The 23,136-nt window shown below is 38.0% G+C and overlaps 2 protein-coding genes and 1 long non-coding RNA gene across 9 annotated transcripts; all 3 read left to right on the top strand.

Moving 5' to 3' along the window:
* The first annotated feature begins 6,266 nt into the window (after nucleotides 1-6,266).
* On the top strand, nucleotides 6,267-8,447 carry LOC137720831 ((+)-neomenthol dehydrogenase-like). Of its 2 annotated transcripts, none has more exons than XM_068459943.1 (5): nucleotides 6,267-6,404; nucleotides 6,504-6,750; nucleotides 6,916-6,984; nucleotides 7,084-7,260; nucleotides 7,673-8,447. In XM_068459943.1, the coding sequence occupies exons 1-5, from the start codon at nucleotides 6,385-6,387 to the stop codon at nucleotides 8,048-8,050; spliced, it is 891 nt and encodes a 296-aa protein (XP_068316044.1). In that variant the 5' UTR covers nucleotides 6,267-6,384; the 3' UTR covers nucleotides 8,051-8,447. The 2 variants fall into 2 exon arrangements, with proteins under 2 accessions (XP_068316044.1, XP_068316043.1); XM_068459942.1 differs by having other exon boundaries at nucleotides 7,081-7,260; nucleotides 7,673-8,445.
* Nucleotides 8,448-9,571: 1,124 nt separating this feature from the next.
* LOC137720837 (uncharacterized) lies at nucleotides 9,572-12,753 on the top strand. 3 transcript variants are annotated; one of them, XR_011066587.1, is made up of 8 exons: nucleotides 9,572-9,597; nucleotides 9,959-10,055; nucleotides 10,430-10,629; nucleotides 10,856-10,934; nucleotides 11,423-11,564; nucleotides 11,664-11,714; nucleotides 11,907-12,056; nucleotides 12,200-12,753. It is a non-coding gene; the product is annotated as an uncharacterized lncRNA (long non-coding RNA). The 3 variants fall into 3 exon arrangements; XR_011066589.1 differs by having other exon boundaries at nucleotides 10,856-11,249; XR_011066588.1 differs by having other exon boundaries at nucleotides 9,953-10,055.
* A 141-nt stretch (nucleotides 12,754-12,894) lies between these two features.
* On the top strand, nucleotides 12,895-22,230 carry LOC137720827 ((+)-neomenthol dehydrogenase-like). 4 transcript variants are annotated; one of them, XM_068459934.1, is made up of 9 exons: nucleotides 12,895-13,353; nucleotides 13,453-13,699; nucleotides 13,866-13,934; nucleotides 14,031-14,210; nucleotides 14,709-14,932; nucleotides 20,692-20,938; nucleotides 21,029-21,094; nucleotides 21,369-21,542; nucleotides 21,795-22,230. In XM_068459934.1, exons 1-9 carry the CDS (start codon nucleotides 13,334-13,336, stop codon nucleotides 22,170-22,172), a joined length of 1,605 nt encoding a protein of 534 aa, XP_068316035.1. In that variant the 5' UTR covers nucleotides 12,895-13,333; the 3' UTR covers nucleotides 22,173-22,230. The 4 variants fall into 4 exon arrangements, with proteins under 4 accessions (XP_068316035.1, XP_068316037.1, XP_068316036.1 ...); XM_068459936.1 differs by lacking the exons at nucleotides 20,692-20,938; nucleotides 21,029-21,094; nucleotides 21,369-21,542; nucleotides 21,795-22,230 and having other exon boundaries at nucleotides 13,076-13,353; nucleotides 14,034-14,210; nucleotides 14,625-15,134; XM_068459935.1 differs by lacking the exons at nucleotides 20,692-20,938; nucleotides 21,029-21,094; nucleotides 21,369-21,542; nucleotides 21,795-22,230 and having other exon boundaries at nucleotides 13,080-13,353; nucleotides 14,625-15,134.
* The last annotated feature ends 906 nt before the right edge of the window (nucleotides 22,231-23,136 follow it).

The raw sequence follows: 23,136 nt of genomic DNA, 5'->3' as shown, positions 1-23,136 counted from the left end.
CTGAAGGCAGATCAGAGAATTCAACATTCTCAGTGGTCAAAAATGTTACCCCGAGGTGGGTCTCGAGTCAATCAGTGGTATGCCTTCAGCTTTGAATGAGAGCTTTGGCATGTGCTCGGGATCTAGATGTTAGTTGGTTCAACCTCTCCCGTGGTAGGTAAACTTAATTCGGAAGGAAAGCAACTCAATGCTTTTCATTTTATTTTTTTTGGCAAGAATGCACTAGATGAATGGCAGATTATCATATGAATGTCAATGAAGTTTTATCTCGAATCTAAACAGGTTTTTGTCCATTGTTCTTTTCAAAGGTTGTGACAGTTTGGGCTGGCCTTGCAGAAATTTTTGTGATCATAAAATTGTCATGTGATATTACTATTGTCAATGTTATGCAAGGAATAAAGTTTGTAGAAGGTTGCTAATCTACCTTTGTTGCCACCAAAATAATGTATGTAAAAAGTTGCTGATCAACGATAATAGGTAGCTTGCAAATTTTTTTTTAATGTATCCTATTAAATAGATTTGAGAGATGCGATATTACTTAATTATTTTAACAATTTACATTAGCAGCTTTTGTTTTTTCACATTGTAACCGAGAAGCATGTATATTGTAAAAAATAAAAGAAGTTTTGAAGTGATGATCGAAGAATTTAAAAGTGCTTATTAGTGTATGTGTGCAAATATAATTGTAAACAGGAATACGAATCCATAATTAAATCCCTAATTTGATTGTACATGTTTATAGAACTTTTTACATATTTTATACGCTTTAAAAAGGCGCAACGCGCAAGTATTTATACTAGTACATACTAAATCCTTCTCTCCCAAAAGCAACAAACTGTAGCACAATATCTTTGAATGAATGATTATACAAAATGAAGAGCTGAAAATTTTCCCTTTTCTTCGACTGCTCTCTCTGCATTCTGCTCTCTCTGCTCACTCTGCTCTCTGCTCTCTTTGCACTCCACTCTCTCTGCTCTCTGCTGCTACTCAACAACTATCAAAAGCTCCAAAGACTAATAAGTGGAAGTGAAAAACAAAACTCTTCGGGTGTTAATGGCAAAGCAAAAAAACTCCAGACAAGAGTCCTTTTTTTTCGTCCAAAAACAAGGAAGAGACACAATGTTGTATCTTTTTTCTTTTCAACAAACATCACCATGTCCTTATAAAACTTAAGAACACAGGTTTTTCACTTGTTTGCATACCCATTTAACTATAGGATGCTTTGTATTTATAAGCTATTCATGATTACATCAGAGGGTTTGAAAATCCTAATTACAAGGGGATTTGAAATTCAAAAATACAAAACAGAAAATCTAAACCCTATCTCCTACAAACAAGGAGTGGTAATCAGATAACACTTTCAAACTAAACAAACTCCTCAAATCATGGAGTTGATGAAACTACAAATTGACTTCGGTTAAACAAACTCCTCAAATCATGGAGTTGATGAAACACTTCGGTTAACAGCCCCCCGCAAGCGAACAGGTGGGGGAACAACTGGAAGCTTGGAGACAAGAAACTTAAATCTTGAAGAAGATAAGCCTTTAGTAAAAATGTCAGCAAGCTAGTCTTGGGAACACACATAACTTACCACGAGCTGCTTACGAACCACCTTCTCACGAACATAATGGTAGTCGACCTCCAGATGCTTAGTGCACGAGTGGAAGACTGGATTGGACGCTAGGGCAATTGAAGAAATGTTGTCACACCAAATGGTTGGTGGAACCAAATTTAAATGAAGATCTTTATAGAGAGACCTTAACCAAGATAATTCTGCAGCAGTATAAGCTAATTGCCTATACTCCGCTTCTGCACTCGAGCGTGAAACTGTCTTCTACTTCTTTGAACTCCAGGATACAAGGTTAGAACCCAAATAAAAACAGAAACCACCCGTAGAATGACGAGTATCAGGGTTGCCAGCATAGTCTGCATCTGAATAAGCTGTCAACGTAGCAGTTCCTGGTTGGTACAGTAAACCATGACTATACGTAGCCTTTAGATACCGAAGAATTCTCTTGACTGCCATCCAGTGGGTGTTTTTCGGAGAATGCATAAACTGGCACACTTGATTCACAGCGTAGGACAGATCAGGTCGTGTGATTGTGAGGTATTGGAGCGCCCCCACAACACTGTGATACATATCTAGATTGACGTAAAGATCGCCAATATGAGCACTCAGTTTCTGACTAGACGACACGGGAGTAGAAATAGGTTTGGCATCTGTGAATTTTGTGCGAGTGAGGAGATCCAGTGCATATTTAGACTGACAAAGATGCATGGCATCACCATTATACTTTACTTCAATGCCTAAGAAATAACTGAGCGGTCCCAAATCTTTCATTAAAAACAAACTACCAAGTTTCTGAATCAAATGAGCCATCTGTCGTGGATTGTTCCCTGTGATAAGAATGTCGTCGACATAAATTAACAAAATAATATATACACCCTGTTTGTCAAACACAAAAAGACTGTAATCACACGTAGATTCCTCGAACCCTAGTTGAAACAAGAAATCAGATAACCACTGAAACCAAGCCCTAGGCGCTTGTTTGAGACCGTAAAGAGATCGATGTAGCTTACAGACATGATGAGGAAACTGGTTGTCAATGAAGCCTGATGGTTGTCTCATGTAAACATGTTCATTCAAGTATCCATGCAGAAACGCATTCTGCACGTCAAGTTGGCGTACAGGCCACTTCTTTGACACAGCAAGACTCAACACAAGTCGAATGGTGCTATGCTTGACCACAGGGCTAAAAGTCTCGGTGTAATCCACACCAGCTTTCTGATGAAATCCATTTGCCACTAATCGAGCTTTATGACGCTCAATAGTGCCATCGGCGCGACGTTTAATTTTAAACACCCATTTGTTTGGTAGCACATTCATTGTAGAATTGTACGGAACTAAGCTCCAAGTTCCACTTCTTTGTAGGGCATTAAACTTCTGCGCTATAGCTTCCCTCCACGCCTGATGTTTGACTGCCTGACTGAAACATGTAGACTCAACAATAGAGTTATCAAGTGCAACATGCATAGCATATTTTGGATTTGATTTTAGAACCCCTGATTTAGAACGTGTAGTCATAGAATGTCCAGTATCACTAGGGACAGTGGGTTGCATAAGATGCTCATTTACTAAAACTTGCTCATATGATGGTAGTGAGGGTCCTATAGACAGGTTAGGTTCTAAAGGTGGATTGAGCTGGGATACGGTTTTAACCGTTGATGGTGTATATTGCAGAAAAGTTACATCAGGATAGGATTCTATGGCTGGTGCAAGGCTCAGAGCAGAAGGGATTTGTGGGAGTAGATCAATAGTAGTGAATGTAGGATTCTCTGGAGGGGTAGTGGGTAACGGAAAGTTAGGTAATATATGAGGTAAAAAGTTGTTACCTTGTACGTCGACACTGTCAGAAGGAGATGTGAGTCCCTTAAAAGGGAAGGAGTCATCGTCGAATAGAACATGGCGAGACAAATAAACTCATCTTGTGGTCATGTCCAAGCATCTGTATCCTTGATGGTTCAAAGAATATCCAAGAAAAACACATGACTTTGATTTTGGTTGTAACTTATTTTGCGTGTATGGTGTTAATCATGGAAAGCAACGGCAACCAAACACCTTCAAAAACTCATAATTGGGTTTTCTTTGAAATAATTTCTCAAACGGAGATGTATCAAATAATACACGAGTAGGTAATCGGTTTATTAGATATGTGGCAGTTGAGCATGCATCAAACCAAAACGTAGTTGACATGAAAAACTGAGCAAGCATAACCATGGCAGTTTCGACAATATGTCGATGTTTTCGTTCAGCTAAACCATTTTGTTCAGGATGTTTAGGGCAAGAAAAACGTTGGGAAATACCATGAATATCAAGAAACCTTTGGAAAGAATGATTCTTATATTCACCACCTTCATCACATTGAAGAGTTTTTATGGATTGATTAAACATATTTTCAACTGTGGCTTTAAATTTCACAAATATCGCAAAGACTTCAAATTTTTGTTTCATGGGAAAAATCCATGAATATCGCGAATAATCATCCACAAACAACAAATAATAACGAAAACCTTCGTTAGAACGAATTGGAGAACACCACACATCTGAATGAATAAGTTGCAAAGGAAATTGAGACCTAGACTCGGACAATTGGAAAGGTAATTTAGTACTTTTACCTAGAGGACATGACTCACAAAAGCGTACTTCAGAGGTACCATGAATTGGTACCAATTTATTTGAAATTAAAAACTTTATTATTGGTTTTGCAGGATGGCCAAGACGTGCATGCCACTTTTGAATCGACACTCGAACTCCCACACATGCAGTAACAGAATGCTTGAGACAACCACTGCCATTTGGAAATGGGTACAACCCATTCTCACATCTCCCTCGGAAAAGCGTCTTCCGTGTCTTGAGGTCCTTAACAAGGAAAACATGGGGAAAAATGAGTAAGTAACAATCATTATCTAGGGTAAACTGATGAGCAGAAAGGATATTAGTGGAGGCAGTTGGGCAATGAAGAATGTCACGTAAAACAAATGAGCAAGATTTAGTATTAAGTTGACTTGATCCATAATGTGCAATTGAGATACCCGTGTGATTACCTACACCTCCTACTCCTTCATTCCCGTGATACTCTTTGGGATTGGCCAAATTCTGAATGTCAGGAGTAATGTGTGCATTGGCTCCTGTGTCGAGGAGCCAAGAACCATTCTGCTGTTTGTTAAGAGTAATAGGTGAAGAAGTCATTGCCGAGAGTCGTTTGGCCGGAATGCATCCTTCAAAAGTAGTGTTCATGCGTTGGTAGCAATCCAACGCAGGATGACCTGGTTTGCCACATATTTGACAATTCTATAACCACAAGAAACAAACCTTTCGCCAGTACCTTGGTTATTCTGCAAAGCATTGTAATGGCGAGGATTGGGACCTCGTTGAGCACCACCACGGTTTGAGTAGTTCCCGCGTCCACCACCACGAGAACGACCACCCCCACGTCCTCGAGAAGCCACGAAGGCATTAACAGTGGCTCCTTCAACCAACGGGACATTATGTTCCATCAGTCTCATTTCTATTGTCAGCAACAATGATTCAAGGGCAGGATAAGTGATAGGGTTGTCACGAGCTTGTGCAGCGTTCACAGTCATCTCATACGCTGGTCCAAGATTATTCAACACAATCTGGACCAGTTCGTCATCACTCACAGGTTGCCCAGCAAGAGCAAGATTGTCAGCAATCGCATTCATGCGATCAAGGTAATCCGCCACAGATAGATCACCTTTTTTGGTCTGCAACAATTCATTTTTGAGAAACAAAATACGATTTTGGGATGTGGATGCATACCTTTGCTCCAGAGCTTCCCAAGTAGCTCGAGCAGTTCTTTTGCTTGCCACCACAGACAAGACAGATGCAGTCAGAGATCCATTAATCCAGCTGAGGATCATTTGATCCTGTTGCACCCACATTGTGTACGCAGGATTCACGGTTGTCAAACCAGCAACATGTTTTGGGGGACACACCAAGGTGCCATCAACATACCCCATGAAGTCCCGGCTTTTTAAAATAGGGAGAATTTGAGCCAACCACAGTGGGTAGTTGGTTTTATCAAGTTTGATATTGACGACAATGGAAAAGGGTTGAAAGGTGGTGGTTTGCGAGTTAGGGTTGATAGCAGGGACATTGTTTTCAGCCATGGAAGCGATGATGGAAAGAATAACAGGTTAGGATCTTTGTCGTTAGACAAAAAAGGCTCTAGAGACCATATAAAACTTAAGAACACAGGTTTGTCACTTGTTTGCATACCCATTTAACTATGGGATGCTTTGTATTTATAAGCTGTTCATGATTACATAGGGTTTGAAAACCCTAATTACAAGGGGATTTGAAATTCAAAAATACAAAACAGAAAATCTAAACCCTATCTCCTACAAACAAGGAGTGGTAATCAGATAACACTTTCAAACTAAACAAACTCCTCAAATCATGGAGTTGATGAAACTGCAGATTAACTTCGGTTAAACAAACTCCTCAAATCATGGAGTTGATGAAACACTTCGGTTAACAGTCCTTTCTATCGTTGTTTATTTTTCTTTTGACTTTTTTATCTTTGTTTATTTTTCTTTTGACTTTTTTATCTTTGTTTATTTTTCTTTGACTAGCCAAAGTGGTTTTTGGCCACTTGGCCAATGCAGCACATACTTCCTCACATTCTCCGCCACATAATCCCACATACAGCCGCCATTCTGAAACCACGTATATTTGTCTTGATTTCGCACCCACGTGAGTCCCATGAGTTTAGCTTTTAGAAACGGATGATTTGAAACCGAAACCCCTGGCATTATAGTCCCCTCATTGTATCCACCCGGCAAAATAAGCTCAGGGCAACAATGGCAGAAGCAACAAAGAGGTAGTAGTGTTTTAGTTCTTATGCATCTTTTGATCACATAAAAGAAACCCATTTCTTATTTTCCCTTCTTTTTGTTGGCTTCTTTTGTATTTTGGTCAGGTATGCAATTGTGACCGGGGCAAACAAAGGGGTTGGATTTGGCACAGTTAAGCAGTTGGCTTCAAATGGGATCATGGTGGTGTTAACTGCTAGAGATGAAAAGAGGGGTCTTGAAGCTGTTGAAAAATTGAAAGAGCTTGGCGTCTCCGACCAGGTGGTCTTTCATCAGCTTGATGTAACAGATTCTGCTAGCATCGTTTCCCTTGCAGATTTTGTCAAAACCCAATTCGGAAAACTCGATATCTTGGTAAATCTTTTTGTTTTGAGTTGGGTTGTATTCCTCAGACAGTAGAGATAATATTGCAATATGTCTGATTTGATACTGATGACACATATTATAAACTTATAATCCTTTTTTATGTTGAAATACGCATAACAAAGATGAAAAAGTTGGAACTTTTCGACTGCGTAGGTAAACAATGCAGGAATGAATGGAAGCATAGTAAACCCTGAAAGCTTTAGATCAGCTGTAATTGGTAAGGTGAGGTTATATATATGTATATATATCACATCATAGAAAGGTGATTTTAGACTTTTATGCCATCATAATTGACGAGAGCAATGATTTTGGATGCAGAAGCCTGATGAAATCAATTGGAGTGAAATATTGACAACACCAAGCTATGAGTTAGCAGAAGAATGCCTTAAAACAAACTATTATGGTCCCAAAAGCGTGACTGCCGCGCTTTTGCCCCTCCTCCAGCTATCTGATTCGCCTAGAATCATTAATGTTTCTTCTGCTGCTGCTAAGCTAATGGTATGAGCAACTTCAGAACTATGCTTCTGTTTTTGCATTCTCCTAACAGAATTAAATTTCCGCTTAGTTGTTAGTGTAATTTAAACAAAATAATTTAGTTAACTTATCTGCCTTACAAAAGATACGGAGAATTCTTTATCCTTAATCTGTTTATCTCTAGTTATTTCATAAATGGGGCTTCTTGAAATGTACAAACAATTAGTCGTCGTTTTCTTTGCTTAATTAAGTATAATGGAGCTCTGCGATTGCATTAGAACATTAACTGAATCCCAGACTAAACGAGAACTCTGGGAATGTTTTAGTTGTAGAATTGTTTTCCGAAAAATGTTTTAATGTATTTAGTTATATGCTGATGCAATTTTTCTGTTTTTTTAATCAAATTTAAACTCTGCCATCTTTCCTGTTGCTTCAGAATTTTCCAAACGGATGGGCTAAAGAGGTACTCAGTGATGCTAACAGCCTTACAGAAGAGAGAATAGATGCTGTTTTGAGCGAGTTTTTGGAAGACCATAAACAAGGTTTGCTAGGAACCAAAAGCTGGCCTCCTGCCTATCCAGCCTATGCAGTCTCGAAAGCAGCCTTGAACGCGTACACTAGAATTCTGGCCAACAAGTATCCAAACATCTACATCAACTGTGTCTGCCCCGGATTTGTCAAGACAGATATGACCTTCAATGCCGGCTTCTTAACCATTGACGAAGGTGCTGAAAACGTTGCCTGGTTGGCCCTACTCCCCAGCGGCAGTCCTACCGGCCTCTACTTCATCAAGAAAGAAATAACACCGTATTAAGATGTGGTGCTAACAGAGGCCCTCTCTGTGTTTAATGAATAATAAGGCTTGATAGTTTATGTACAAGCTTTTGGATTCACAATGTGGCAAGACTATTTGGATGATTGAAATATATGAGGGTAGTGTTAAATATGGAGGCCATATCCTATTAGGAGTGATGCTATTGTTTTATGAAAATGGGCGCCGATCGAAGCAAGTCGTGACCGCCACCCTAAAACAAACAGCCGGCCGACGGGCCTATAGAGGTGAGGTATCAGAAAAGCGTCCAGAAAGATGTGGGGTGTAACATTTTCATCTCTTATGCAACTCTTCCAGAGCTAGCATCCAGAAAGGTAAGCAAAATAACAAGAGGACAATGGATGCTCACCTTATTTTATCTGAGAGTATTACTAGCATATGCAAAATATCTAACTTAAGAAAATAATACAACAACAACAAAGCGTTATCCCACTAAGTGGGGTCGGCTATATGAATATTAGAACGCCATTGCGCTTGGTTCTGTGGCATGATTTTTGTTAGATCCAAGTAGTTTAATTCTTTTCTTGGAATTTCTTTCCAAGTCTTCCTAGGTCTTCCCCTATTCCTTTAGCACTAGGCCTTTGTCTCGTACTTGCATATTCTAACCGGAGCGTATGTAGTCTTCATTTCATATGTCCAAATCACCTTAACTAATTCTCTCTCATCTTATCTTCAATTTCGGCAACTCCTAATTTGCCTCTGTATCCTCATTTCTAATCTTGTCATTTCTTATGTGCCCACACATCCAACGAAGAATTCTCATCTCCACTACACTCATTTTGTGTACATTTTGATGCTTCACCGTTCAACATTCCATGTCATAAAGCATTGTTGGCCTTATTGCCGTCATATAAAAATTTCCCTGAGCTTTAGTGAGATACGACGGTCGCACAACGCACTCGAGACACTCTTCTACTTCATTCATCCAGCTTGTATTCCATTATTGAGGTCACATAACTCAAGAAAATAATCCATATTAAATATGTTAGCGTTGCTCCGACTATGTTTTAGTTTTAAGAGAAATTTAATCTGAATTATATGTTTTATTTTTGAATTTTAAAGTTCAAACTAATAATTGATCGTATTTTATATGAAAAAATTTGAAATAAGTCTAATTTTATAAACCATCTTTTAAAATAAGTTCAATTTTTAATGATTTTTGATTTTTGAAATATATCTAATTTTTAATTACTTGGACTCATATAAAAAAAACCTCTTTTATATCTAAACGGAAGGATAAGTGGAAAGTCTGACTACCGTGGTTGATAAACTCGAAATCATTATTTTATGGTTGCCGGCTCTACCCGTCTCCCTCCTCGCCTCACTCTTCTCTGCACCAAGCAGCTCGATTTAGGGCTTCACCATTTCTCTTCGAATCAAGGTCTCTATTTCTCTCCCTATTTTCCGAATCTAGGTTTCCTCTCTATCTGTGGAAAAACCCTAGATCTCTCCACTGCCGAAGAGTCCAAGCTCGGCCCTTCGAGCTTCAATCCGCCTTGCCGATCGGCGCCTCCACCTAAACCCCTCTGGTAAATTTCTCAACTTTTCCCCCAATTCTTTTTTCTCTCTATTTCTGTGCTTTCGAAAGGTTTCAGATTTTCGCCTTCTTAAGCTTATGTTTCTGAAAGGACCTTGATTTTGTGTTTAATTCGGGTTGTTGCGTCGTGAATTTTGAATTTTATGTTTAATTTGGGTCTTTACATTGTGAATTTTGAATCTTTAGCCTGATTATGCTGTAATTAATTTTAATTTTGTGGGTTCGAGTAAATTCCTCACCTTTTCTACTCGTTCTTTAATTTTTGAGTTCGATTTGTTAAATATGTGTGATTACTGGGTTTTTTTCTATCTGTTAAAGATTGAGACTTTTGTTCTACCAAATTTGAGTTGCAGCAGAAGGAAGCTAGGAGGTGCAGCAACTGGAAGTCGGATTTCACTCCCGTCGTTGCAATTAGATCAAGTTCTGGCTGATTTGATCTGAGCACGCACAGTTACTCTTCTTCTACTCTTCTTCTCGATTCTTCTACTCTTCCAATTATACACTTTCCTTTTAAAAAAATTCATATAAAACCTGAAATTTGTAGTGACTCATTGTTTACGTTAGTACGTGGGAGTAATGAGGTGGGGGATTCAGCTGAGCTAATTATGAAAGGGGAAATCAAATGGAAACAGAAGGTTTCAATTTTTGTACGTTTTTAAATAAAATGGAAATCAAACTTTTATGGGTAGGTAAATAAAAACAAAAAGTTTGATTATTTTAACTCTTTAAATGTTTAATTAAATTCCAATTGAGGAAAGTAGTTTTATTTTTTCAATATTCAGATTGAAAATCTGAAGGTTGTCTGTAATCTTTGAATTCCGCAGGACTCCGTTTGAAGCATCACCAGGAACTAGAAAATTTAACACTTACAACACAGCCGTTAAAGACATTAAAGTATTTCAATTTGGCTATTGGCCAATATGTTGGGTGTTTTATGGCGAGAGGTGGTTGGTTTCTGCTTCTAATTATGTTAGCAGGAGGTATAGGAGTGATCATTGCGACAGTTGGTGGACCTCAACAAGAGGTATTTACTCGTAGGGAGACATTTTTGTTCAGTTGCATTTAGAATTTTAGTTAGAGTAACCGTTATTTGATTAATATGGTTTGCTTAATATTCTTTGTATGAGTTGTTGGGATAAAGATTTCCCATGAATGTTGCATCATGTATGCATTATCGGGCATGTTTCTTGCATAATGTTGATGTACATTTGGAGTTTCCTTTATTGATCTTATAATTAATCAAAATGCAGCATATCCAGTAGCTTATTCATTATCTGCAATTTGGACTCTGATGGCTGGCTCTCGGTGTAGCATCATCTATTGGTCTTGGTAAGTGCGAGTTATATTCAAAATCGCATGAAAACTCACAACCTGGATACTGGAAATCATTATACAATCCATACTTGAGGCCAAGTTCTCTTTTCATTTTTGTTTAGTGTGGATTCTCTCTTTTTTGTTTCTTTCTTTTTTTGTAATTTCTGGTGCTTTCAGTAACTTCAACGCTAATTAGGTTTTTTTTTTCTTTTGAGGTTTTCTTTTTTGTTTTAATTTACAATTTTACTAATTTTCACGTACTTTTTGAAAGTTGTGATACACTCATAAAAAGCATATGATTTCTTCAGAAAATTGGCCATTCACTCATCAGTAAGTCTCTATTTTTTGAATAGGAACTATTCAAAACGATGTATGATTTATTTTGTCATAAACTATTAAATCACATGCCTTTGTTATTTTATAAACCCTCTATAAATCCACTATGTGGCGCCATTTTTACGTTTTTTATTATAATTGACTAATTTGTGATTGTGTTTGGTTAGGGAAATGCAGAGAGAAGACGTTCCCAGTAAGTTTAGCAGAAATACCAAGGGAAATGAGGCAATCCGAATCAATGGCACACAGAGTGTTCGGAACTCAACGAAAAATGAGAATGGAGCTGTAGTTGATTAGAAAGAGCAACAGGTTTGATGATGGTTGCACTGAATTCCCTTTGTGATGATTCAATTTCGGGTTTTAAATATTGCTCCTGTTTGAATTTGAAACTCTTGATTTTCCATTCAGTTTTTCAACAAAAATTCTCCCCAATGCTAATTTGCTTACAGCGGTGTTAAGGTAAATTTTGCTCACTTCTAGAATAATTTTCAATGAATTATGTCTTCTGAGTCGTATTGAAGCCGGACATTGTGTCTTTGAGAAAGTTTATGTGGAGTTTTGCTTTTTTCCACTGTGAAATCAAACCCCTCCATCCAGTCTCTCACATTCTTGATATGCTCATCCCCCGAAATCTTCCTTTCTCATCTAAAGGCAGATCAGAGAACTCAACATTCTCAGTGGTCAAAAATGTTACCCGAGGTGGGTCTCGAGTCAATCAGTGGTATACCTTCAGCTTTGAATGAGAGCTTTGGCATGTGCTCGGGATCTAGATGAGAGTTGGTTCAACCTCTCCCGTGGCAGGTAAACTTAATTTGGAAGGAAAGCAACTCAATGCTTTTCATTTTTTATTTTTTGATTTTTTATATTTTTTTCAAGAATGCTGCTAGATGAATGGCAAATTTATCATATGAGTGTCATTGAAGTTTTATCTTGAATCTGAACAGGATTTTGTCTAGTGTTATTTTCAAAGGTTGTGACAGTTTGGGCTGGCCTTGCAGAAATTTTTGTGATCATAAAACTGTCATGTGATATTACTATTGTCAATGTTATGCAAGGAATAAAGTTTGTAGAAGGTTGTTGATCTACCTTTGCTGCCACCAAAATAATGTAGGTAAAAAGTTGCTGATCAACGATAATAGGTAGCGTGCAATTTTTTTTTTAATGTATCCTATTAAATGGATTTGAGAGCTACGATATTACTTAATTATTTTAACAATTTACATTAGCAGCTTTTGTTTTTTCACATTGTAACCGAGAAGCATGTATATAGTAAAATATAAAAGAAGTTTAGAAGTGACGATCGGAGAATTTAAAAGTGCTGATTAGTGTATGTGTGCAAATATAACTGTAAACAGGAATACGAATCCATAATTGAATCCCTAATTTAGTTGTACATGTGTATAGAACTTTTTACATATTTTATACGCTTTAAAAACCCGCAGCAACACGCGAGTATTTATACTGAAGAGCTGAAAATTTTCAGCTCTGAAAATTTTCCCTTTTCTTGGACTGCTCTCTCTGCTCTCTCTGCTCTCTGCTCTCTCTGCTCTCTGCTCTCCGCTCTCCGCTCTCTGCTCTCTCTGCTCTCCGCTCTCTGCTCTCCGCTCTCTGCTGCTACTCAACAACTATCAAAAGCTCCAAAGACTAATAAGTGGAAGTGAAAAACAAAACTCTTCGGGTGTTAATGGCAAAGCAAAAAACCTCTAGACAAGAGTCCTTATTTTTCGTCCAAAAACGAGGAAGAGACACAATGATGTATCTTTTTTCTTTTCAACAAACATCACCATGTCCTTTTTATCGTTGTTTATTTTTCTTTGACTTTTTTATCTTTATTTTTCTTTGACTAGCCAAAGTCGTTTTTGGCCACTTGACCACTAATCCAGCACATACTTCCTCACATTCTTCGCCACATAATCCCACATACAGCCGCCATTCTGAAACCACGTATATTTGTCTTCATTTCGCACCCACGTGGGTCCCATGAGTTTAGCTTTTAGAAACAGATGATTTGAAACCGGAACCCCTGGCATTTTAGTCCCCTCATTGTATCCACCCGGCAAAATAAGCTCAGAGCAACAATGGCAGAAGCAACAAAGAGGTAGTAGTGTTGTAGTTCTTATGCATCTTTTGATCACATAAAAGAAACCCATTTCTTATTTTCCCTTCTTTTTGTTGGCTTCTTTTGTATTTTGGTCAGGTATGCAATTGTGACAGGGGCAAACAAAGGGGTTGGATTTGGCACAGTTAAGCAGTTGGCTTCAAATGGGATCATGGTGGTGTTAACTGCTAGAGATGAAAAGAGGGGTCTTGAAGCTGTTGAAAATTTGAAAGAGCTTGGCGTCTCCGACCAGGTGGTTTTTCATCAGCTTGACGTAACAGATTCTGCTAGCATCGTTTCCCTTGCAGATTTTGTCAAAACCCAATTCGGGAAACTCGATATCTTGGTAAATCTTTTTGTTTTGAGTTGGGTTGTATTCCTCAGATCAGTAGAGATAATATTGCAATATGTCTGATTTGATACTGATGACACATGTTATAAACTTATAATCCTTTTTTATGTTGAAATACGCATAAAAAAGATGAAAATGTTGGAACTTTTCGACTGTGTAGGTAAACAATGCAGGAATTAATGGAAGCATAGTTAACCCTGAAAGCTTTAGATCAGCTGTAATTGGTAAGGTGAGGTTATATATGTGTATATATATCACATCATAGAAAGGTGATTTTAGACTTTTATGCCATTCTAATTGACGAGAGCAATGATTTTGGATGCAGAAGCCTGATGAAATCAATTGGAGTGAAATATTGATAACACCAAGCTATGAGTTAGCAGAAGAATGCCTTAAAACAAACTATTATGGTCCCAAAAGCGTGACTGCGGCGCTTTTGCCCTTCCTCCAGCTATCTGATTCGCCTAGAATCATTAATGTTTCTTCTGCCGGTGCTAAGCTAATGGTATGAGCAACTTCAGAACTATGCTTCTGTTTTTTGCATTCTCTTAACAGAATTAAATTTCCGCTTAGTTGTTAGTGTAATTTAAACAAAATAATTTAGTTAACTTATCTGCCTTACAAAAGATACGGAGAATTCTTTATCCTTAATCTGTTTATCTCTAGTTATTTCATAAATGGGGCTTCTTGAAATGTACAAACAATTAGTCGTTGTTTTCTTTGCTTAATTAAGTATAATGGAGCTCTGCGAATGCATTAGAACATTAACTGAATCCCAGACTAAACGAGAACTCTGGGAATGTTTTAGTTGAAGAATTGTTTTCCGAAAAATGTTTTAATGTATTTAGTTATATGCTGATGCAATTTTTCCGTTTTTTTAAATCAAATTTAAACTCTGCCATCTTTCCTGTTGCTTCAGAATTTTCCAAACGGATGGGCTAAAGAGGTACTCAGTGATGCTAACAGCCTTACAGAAGAGAGAATAGATGCTGTTTTGAGCGAGTTTTTGGAAGACTATAAACAAGGTTTGCTAGGAACCAAAAGCTGGCCTCCTACCTATCCAGCCTATGTAGTCTCGAAAGCAGCCTTGAACGCGTACACTAGAATTCTGGCCAACAAGTATCCAAACATCTACATCAACTGTGTCTGCCCCGGATTTGTCAAGACAGATATGACCTTCAATGCCGGCTTCTTAACCATTGACGAAGGTGCTGAAAACGTTGCCTGGTTGGCCCTACTCCCCAGCGGCGGTCCTACCGGCCTCTACTTCATCAAGAAAGAAATAACACCGTATTAAGATGTGGTGCTAACAGAGGCCCTCTCTGTGTTTAATGAATAATAAGGCTTGATAGTTTATGTACAAGCTTTTGGATTCACAATGTGGCAAGACTATTTGGATGATTGAAATATATGAGGGTAGTGTTAAATATGGAGGCCATATCCTATTAGGAGTGATGCTATTGTTTTATGAAAATGGGCGCCGATCGAAGCAAGTCGTGACCGCCACCCTAAAACAAACAGCCGGCCGACGGGCCTATAGAGGTGAGGTATCAGAAAAGCGTCCAGAAAGATGTGGGGTGTAACATTTTCATCTCTTATGCAACTCTTCCAGAGCTAGCATCCAGAAAGGTAAGCAAAATAACAAGGGGACAATGGATGCTCACCTTAATTTATCTGAGAGTATTACTAGCATATACAAAGTATCTAACTCAAGAAAATAATACAACAACAACAACAAAGCGTTATCCCACTAAGTGGGGTCGGTTATATGAATCCTAGAACGCCATTGCGCTCGGTTCTGTGTCATGATTTCTGTTAGATCCAAGTAGTTCAAATCTTTTCTTGGAGTTTGTTTCCAAATATTCCTAGGTCTTTCTCTATCCCTTTGGCCCTGGGCCTTTGTCTCGTATTCACATCTTCTAACCGGAGCGTTTGTAGTCTTCGTTTCACATGTCCAAACCACCTTAACCGATTATCTCTCATCTTATCTTCAATTTCGGCTACTCCTAATTTGCCTCGTGTATCCTCATTCCTAATCTTGTCATTTCTCGTATGCCCACACATCCAACGTAGCATTCTTATCTTCGCGCTACACTCATTTTGTGTACATTTTGATGCTTCACCATCCAACATTTCATGTCATAAAGCATTGCCAGCCTTATTGTCGTTCTATAAAAATTTCCCTTGAGCTTTAGTGGCATACGACGGTTGCACAACACACCGGATACACTCTTTCACTTCATTCATCCAGCTTATATTCTATGATTGAGGTCGCATAACTCAAGAAAATAATCCCCAAAAATAATCCATATAATTTATTAAATATGTTAGCGTTGCTCCGACTATATTTTAGTTTTAAGAGAGATTTTATCTGAATTGTATGTTTTATTTTTTACTTTTAAATTTCAAATTAATAATTGATCGTATTTATATCTAGTCGTAAGTATAAGAGCACTTTCACCATGTGCTCCAGCCCGAGGGACAGGCGCAGGAATAGGGCCAAAGAGCCTGAGTGATGAAGCCCAGCGTGTGCTGGCGAGCAAGCCCGAGGGAGAGGCCCGTGGAGAGTTGCTAGCCCGAGAGCCTGAAGTGGGTTTGATGTGTGGCTGACGTCGCCCTGACGTCAACCACATTTTGCGTCAGCCGCTGAGGCCCGCATGCGCAGGCCTTCGTCAGTGACCGTTGGAGGCCACGTGGCGCCTCGGCGTCCGTTGGATCTTAACGGTTATTTGTTTTATAACGTTGGATTTCCAACGATAATAATAATTTTAAAACTTTATTTAATTTCAATCGTTGAATCTGAGATCAATGGTCCACGTTATTCACCTTTATAAATTAAAAAAAAAAAACTGTTTAAAAATCAGAAATCTTACCGTTGTGCTATGTGGCACAATCTGAAGTGTTGGAATTCAAATTTTTTTTTAATCTAACCGCAGAGATTAATTAGGTGAATAAAAAAATTTTAAAAATGTAAAAAATTAATAAAAATCTGAAAAAAAAATTTTGAAAAATTAAAAAAAAAAAAAATTGATTTTACTTTTCTATAAATGCCTTCTCATTATCTTCTACTTTATACCACTATTTCATATTTTCTCAACTACTTTCAACCACATTCCTATCTTTCTCTCAAAGTTTCAATCTAATTTTTTTCCAACAAAATAACTACTGATGCAGGTACAAATTGGACACTTATTAAAGATGTTGTGTTGTGTACTAGTTGGGTTGAAGTAACTCATGATCCTTTTACGGGTAATGAGATGCAGTTGCGAAAATTGTGGAGTCTTATTCATACCAATATTCTTGAGAAAATTGGTGGGAAAATAACCGAAGAATCGATGTCTAGTAGTTGGAAATTACTTAGCCAATCATTTAGTACGTGGAGAGACACCTTGGCACAAGCTAGTAGTAATCTTTGAAGTGGGCAAAATTTAGCGGATCAGGTAACAATATATTATTTATTTGTTTGTACTATACCCAAATTTACATTATAATTATTTGTTTGTATTATTTATTTGTTAGCTACTTTGGTTATAATTATTTGTTTGTATTGTTTATTTGTTACCTACTTTCATTATAATTATTTCTTCTCCCACATTGTGTAGGAACTTCAAGCACAAGCTTGGTATAATGCCAAAACCAAAAGCAAAAACAAATCATTCAACCGGTGAGAATATTGAAATATTGTCAAAGATTGTCCTAAATTCAAAGTTGTGCATGTCGGTCTAGAAGTTTTCATAAACAGCACCCCTCTACACTCTACATCTGATCATGGCTCGCGTGTTCATGAAGATGATGCAGAAGAAGTGCCTGAAACACCCCCCCTGAACAAGTGTCAGAGTCGACCTGTTATCCAATTAGGCATCAAGGTAAGAAGGCTTCAAAGAGAAAAATGAGTGCTTCCAAGAATGATTATGCAAAGTATATGGAAGAACTTGCTCGCCAAGGTGAATTGACTTTGGCGCAGGAAATGGCGAAATTTGAGGCTGATAAGACTAGAGAGGAGATAAAAGCTGCAGCTGTTGAGAGAGCATTTCAAGCTAATGAGAGAGAAAGAGAGCTATTTAGGCAAGAAAGGGAACAAGTTAGAGAAGAAAGAATGGCTCAACAAGATCGTGACATTATGAACACACCTTTAGAAGGGAAGTCTCCAAATTCTAAATATTTTTGGAAGTCAGAGAAAGTGGACGTGGTGTGAAGGAGGCGTGCAAGAGAAGCGAGAGCAAGAGGAGATGGTCCTAGCACGACAAGAGAAGATCATCCGAGCACCACAAATTGGTTAAGTGATGATGAATAGAGTACTTTTTGTAATTGGGGCCCATAATTTTCCAATCACTTTGGTTTGTAATTTATTATTTATTGAATATAGTACTTTATATTGTTTCCAATTTATTGAATTTAGTACTTTATTTAAAGTGAGAGTAAATTTATTTAATTTGGTAATTTATTTATACTAAGAGAATCTTTATTCAAATGATATAAACACACCAAATAAAATTACATAAACATACCAAATAATAAAAAACTCACTAAATGAACTAAAAAAAAACACACCAAATAAAATTAAATAAACACCAAATAAAAACAAACACACTAAATAAACTTAAGTATCTTGAGCTTGTTTCAATTCCCACTATCAAGTCAATTTGCCGGGCATTGTGCATATATGGCCTTTGAAGTGCAATATATCGTTGAATGAGCCTTTCATTGTAACGTCCATCATTTTCTAATGGCTCATGTTGCACGGGTTCTTCGGTGGCGTCATGAGCATAATATATTTGTGTTCTGAAATTGTTCATCATGTCTGGCTCATATTCATCAACGGCATTATAATCATACTCATCTTCCACGATCATGCTGTGAAGAATGATGCACGTCATCATGATGGATTGAAGCAACTTTACATCAAACATTCTGACAACACCCCTGACAATCGCCCATTGAGCTTGGAGGATTCCAAAACAACACTCCACATCCTTCCTGCACCCCTCTTGACAGCTTGCAAAGTGTTTTTCCTTTGCACTTCGCGGACGTGGCACTGTTTTGACAAACGATGACCACCTTGAGTAAATACCGTCTGCTAGGTATTATGGCCCGTCGTACTTATGTCTGTTGACCCATTACGTGACTTTTAGTGCCTTTCCTTACAGGAAATCGTTGAACACTGGGGATTTGGCAAGGACATTGAGGTCATTTTGAGCTCCCGGAGTCCCGAAAAATGCGTGCCAAATCCATGTATCAAAAGATGTCACTGTCTCCAAAATGATACTTTTTGCTCCTTTTCTATGCCCATAAGCGCATTGCCATGCACTTGGATAGCTTTTCCAGGTCCGGTGCATATAGTCGATGCTTCCAATCATCCCAGGAAAACCTCGCATCTCGTCCTTCTTCAGATGCCTTTGCAAGTCTATGTCAGTAGGTTTCTGGAGGTACTATGCGGTGTAGATAGATTTGATTACTCCGTAAAACCTCATCAGGGACTCAAGAATGGTTGATTTCCCCATCCTCGCTATCTCATCCACTTGGTCTGCAGATACTCCATATGCATGCATCCGTAAGGCAACAGTAATTTTTTGCTTAGGAATGAGACCCTTTGCACCGAAAACATCATTCTTTTGCACAAAGTAAGAATCATGGTTGCAAACAGCAATCATGATTTTGTTGAACAAATATCGTTCCATTCTAAAACGATGTCTAAAGTACGTATCAGAAAATGCACTATTACGAACAAAATAATCATCCAAGAGTTCCATACCTCATCGTTGCCTGCTTCTATCAAGGTTTCCGGAACGGCTAGGCCTGCAGATCTGACCCACAGCTTGGATGACTCGACGGGAATGTGAGGCTCTACCCATTCTTACTTCGTCATCTCTCCTTCTACGCTCTTCATCCTCATCCCTTTCATTTTGGGCCACCTGTAGATTGAACATTCATTTTGATTGGTTAAACGATTCTTTCTCTTGTTGATCGATTTCCCACATCATCCTTGAAGAAGAAGACATTGTAAGAAGGAAGCAGAAACTATGAAGAATGATACATATATATTTTGATTTTGGTGAAAAATGAAGCATAAACTATGAATAATGATAGAGATATTCAGAAAATTGGTGTGAGATTTCTGATGGATGGTGGATTATATAGAGGATTCAGAAAGGATTAGGTTGTAGATAATGTCACATGGTATGCTGTCATTCATTAAAAATCTGATCGAAATCTATCCATAAAGATTGTAAATAGATTGTGACACGTGACGCGACGTGATTAGTTAAAAATCTTATCAGAAATCTATCCTCAACGATTCTAAAAAGGTAACGACACGTGACACGATGACATTGGATAAAAATCTCATCAAAATCCATCACCAATAATTGTCTTTTTGGAGAATGACACGTGGCGCAACGAGAACGATTAAAAATCTTATCCAAAATTACAAATTAAACTATTTTGTATTATTTTATAAATAAAAAAATATATTAATATTTTATTACCTATTATCAAGGCTATTCAATGTAGGAATGGAGATGCAAAATGTAGTTACTGTTTATTAAGGACAGTTACTATTCATTGAATGAATTAAATAGTGAATAGCCTGAGGAGCCTTTCCCATGGAACTGCTCTAAGTGGAAGGTCTGACTACCGTGGTTGGTAAACTCGATATCATTATTTTACGGTTGCCGGCTCTGGGCAATTCCAAAAGAATAGTACTGTTTTTTTTTTTTCTCTTTCCTCACCAACATGTCATCAAAATACCCGTCTCTCTACCCCCCGCCTCGCTTCTTGACTGTACAAAACCCTGCCTAAACAAAAAACGACAAAACTGCTATCGCACACAAAATTGAGTTTTTGTGACAACACCCCTTTAAAATGCTGAAAATAGGCTTCAAAAACCATCGACAATGGCAGAGGCGACGAAGAGGTTCATCTCCTTGTTCTCGAATTTCCCATTAGACTCTCATAGCCACATAAATAACACCTATTTTTTTGGTCAGGTATGCAGTTGTGACAGGGGCAAACAAAGGAATTGGATTTGCAACTGTTGGGCAGTTGGCTTCAAATGGGACCATAGTAGTGTTAACTGCCAGAGATGAGAAGAGAGGTCTTGAAGCTGTTGAAAAATTGAAACAGTTTGGCGTCTCTGATCGCGTGGTTTTTCACCAGCTCGACGTAACGGATTCTGCTAGCATTGCTTCCCTTGCAGATTTTGTCAAAACTCAATTTGGAAAACTTGATATTTTGGTAATGATCAAACCCCAAATGCTCGAACTTTTTTTTGGTTAACTTCGTTGACATGACAAAGATGGTAATGCTAGAACTTGTGATCTGTAGGTAAACAATGCAGGAGTTATCGGAAGCATACTAAACGGCGAAGCTTTTAGAGCTATTCCGGGTAAGGTAAGATTAATTCTATATACCAAAACTTTCTCCATCACAAATTATATAAAGACAGTTTGGTTTTGGTATTGCATCATTGAGTTGCTTTTAAAAAGTTTGCTTACGAAGATATATGTGCTTGATATGAAGTTCCTCAAACTTATCGTGTCAAATTGTGTTCTTAAGAAAATCATGCTATATTTAGCAAACCAGTTATGGATCTGGGATTATTAGGGGAAGACGATCCTGCAATCATTCGGGATAAGTTTTAACTTTCTTCACCGGGATGCAGAAGCTTGAAGATATTGATTGGAGCGAAATAGCAACACCAAACTACGAGTTAGGAGAAAAGTGTCTAGAAACAAACTACCATGGTACGAAAAGAGTGACTGAAGCACTTCTGCCCCTCCTCCAGCTATCCGATTCACCAAGGCTTGTTATTGTTTCTTCTTATGTTGGTCAATTAATGGTATGATATATAAACAACTCGAAAACCATATTTCTTTTTTGGCATTCTCCTAAGAAAATCAAGTTTGCAATGATTGTCAGTATGGTTGAAAACTATGTTCTTACCATTTTTCTACTGATGCTTGCTTAGTTTCCAAAGCGATTTTTGCTTTCTATGAGAATCGGTAGTGAAAGGTCTAATTTTGAGCAATTCTCCACGATGTTTCTATTCGGAAATTAAATTAAAACTGTCCTGTGTTGCATATTGTGTCAGTTTTTTTCAGATGGATGGGCTAAAGGGGTACTGAGTGATGCTGAGAGTCTCACAGAAGAGAGAATAGATGGAGTAGTGAGTGAGTTTTTAGAAGATTTTAAACAAGGTTTGGTAGAAGCCAAAAATTGGCCTCCAATCCTTTCAGCCTACTCAGTCTCGAAAGCAGCCTTGAACGCTTACACCAGAATTCTAGCCAAAAGGTGGCCCAATTTCTGCATCAATTGTGTCTGTCCTGGATTTGTCAAAACAGATATAACCTGCAATTCGGGCATCTTAACCATCGACGAAGGTGCGGAAAGCGTTGTCAGGTTGGCGCTACTCCCCAATGGCGGACCTACTGGCCAATACTTCATCCGTAAAGAAGGGACGCCTTATTAAGATGTTGTAAGAACTATTTGAATAAGTGAAAGACAAGGGTTTGCAGTGTTGAATATGAATTCGAGGGACTTTGTGTTGCAAGCGAATTTGAGCGATGACTCTTCTACAAAAGAATAAGTTCTTTCTTATAGATATATTACTTGTCCACTGTATGTGAAGTAAATGCTGCAAGTTTGAGATTCAGGCGATCAACTTTCTTGCATCCCACGTAATTAAGTGACTTGCATTACAAGTTAGCAACTAATGATTGAGTAAGGGAAATAAAAGATAATCAATAGACGAAAACAAAGCGAGCAGTGCAAAAAGAGAAAACATCTTTTAAGATAGGGGCTTTTATTGCTTGGAGACTCATAAGCCGTGAATAATCGTTTATTGCACCCTTTGTGCGCCGTAAAAGATCAGTTCTGTTGTAAGATACACTACTATGAACCAGAAACAGTGAAGTGAGACATGTTGAGAAGTTTCCTCCTAACTGCAAAAGGGAAAAATTGACTAGTTTATGAGATGGTGATAATACAACCAAAGAAAGAAGTTTCCTACCGAAATGAAAACAAACTGAAAGTGAATGCTAAACTCATTTTTGTCTAGATTAAGGAGATGCTTCAACCACTAGTCACTGCTTCTCAATCAATAGCCAAATTACATAGTGCCCACCATAGTTACTAAATTCGCGGACTATACATGCACTACGTATTTTTCAAAATACACTTCTGTTTTCCTTTCATGTCTTATATGCACTACCAAGTGCTTTCATGATCCAAAAGCACTTATATGCAAGCAGTAGGCTATTAGACGCAATCGTATCATAAATTAAGTACACCGCTATCTAAAAGAGGTTAGTAATAGATACTATAGCATATTCCCCAACTCTACAAATAATTTGCATTAATTAGTGCACTTTTTGAACAGATTTGAAATTAGATCCACAACCTGTGAGTGACCCTCTGTCATAATGGTGAAAATG

Source organism: Pyrus communis, chromosome 16, assembly GCF_963583255.1.
Source record: "Pyrus communis chromosome 16, drPyrComm1.1, whole genome shotgun sequence".
NCBI lineage: Eukaryota > Viridiplantae > Streptophyta > Magnoliopsida > Rosales > Rosaceae > Pyrus > Pyrus communis.
This window is presented reverse-complemented; position numbering and strand designations above follow the sequence as displayed.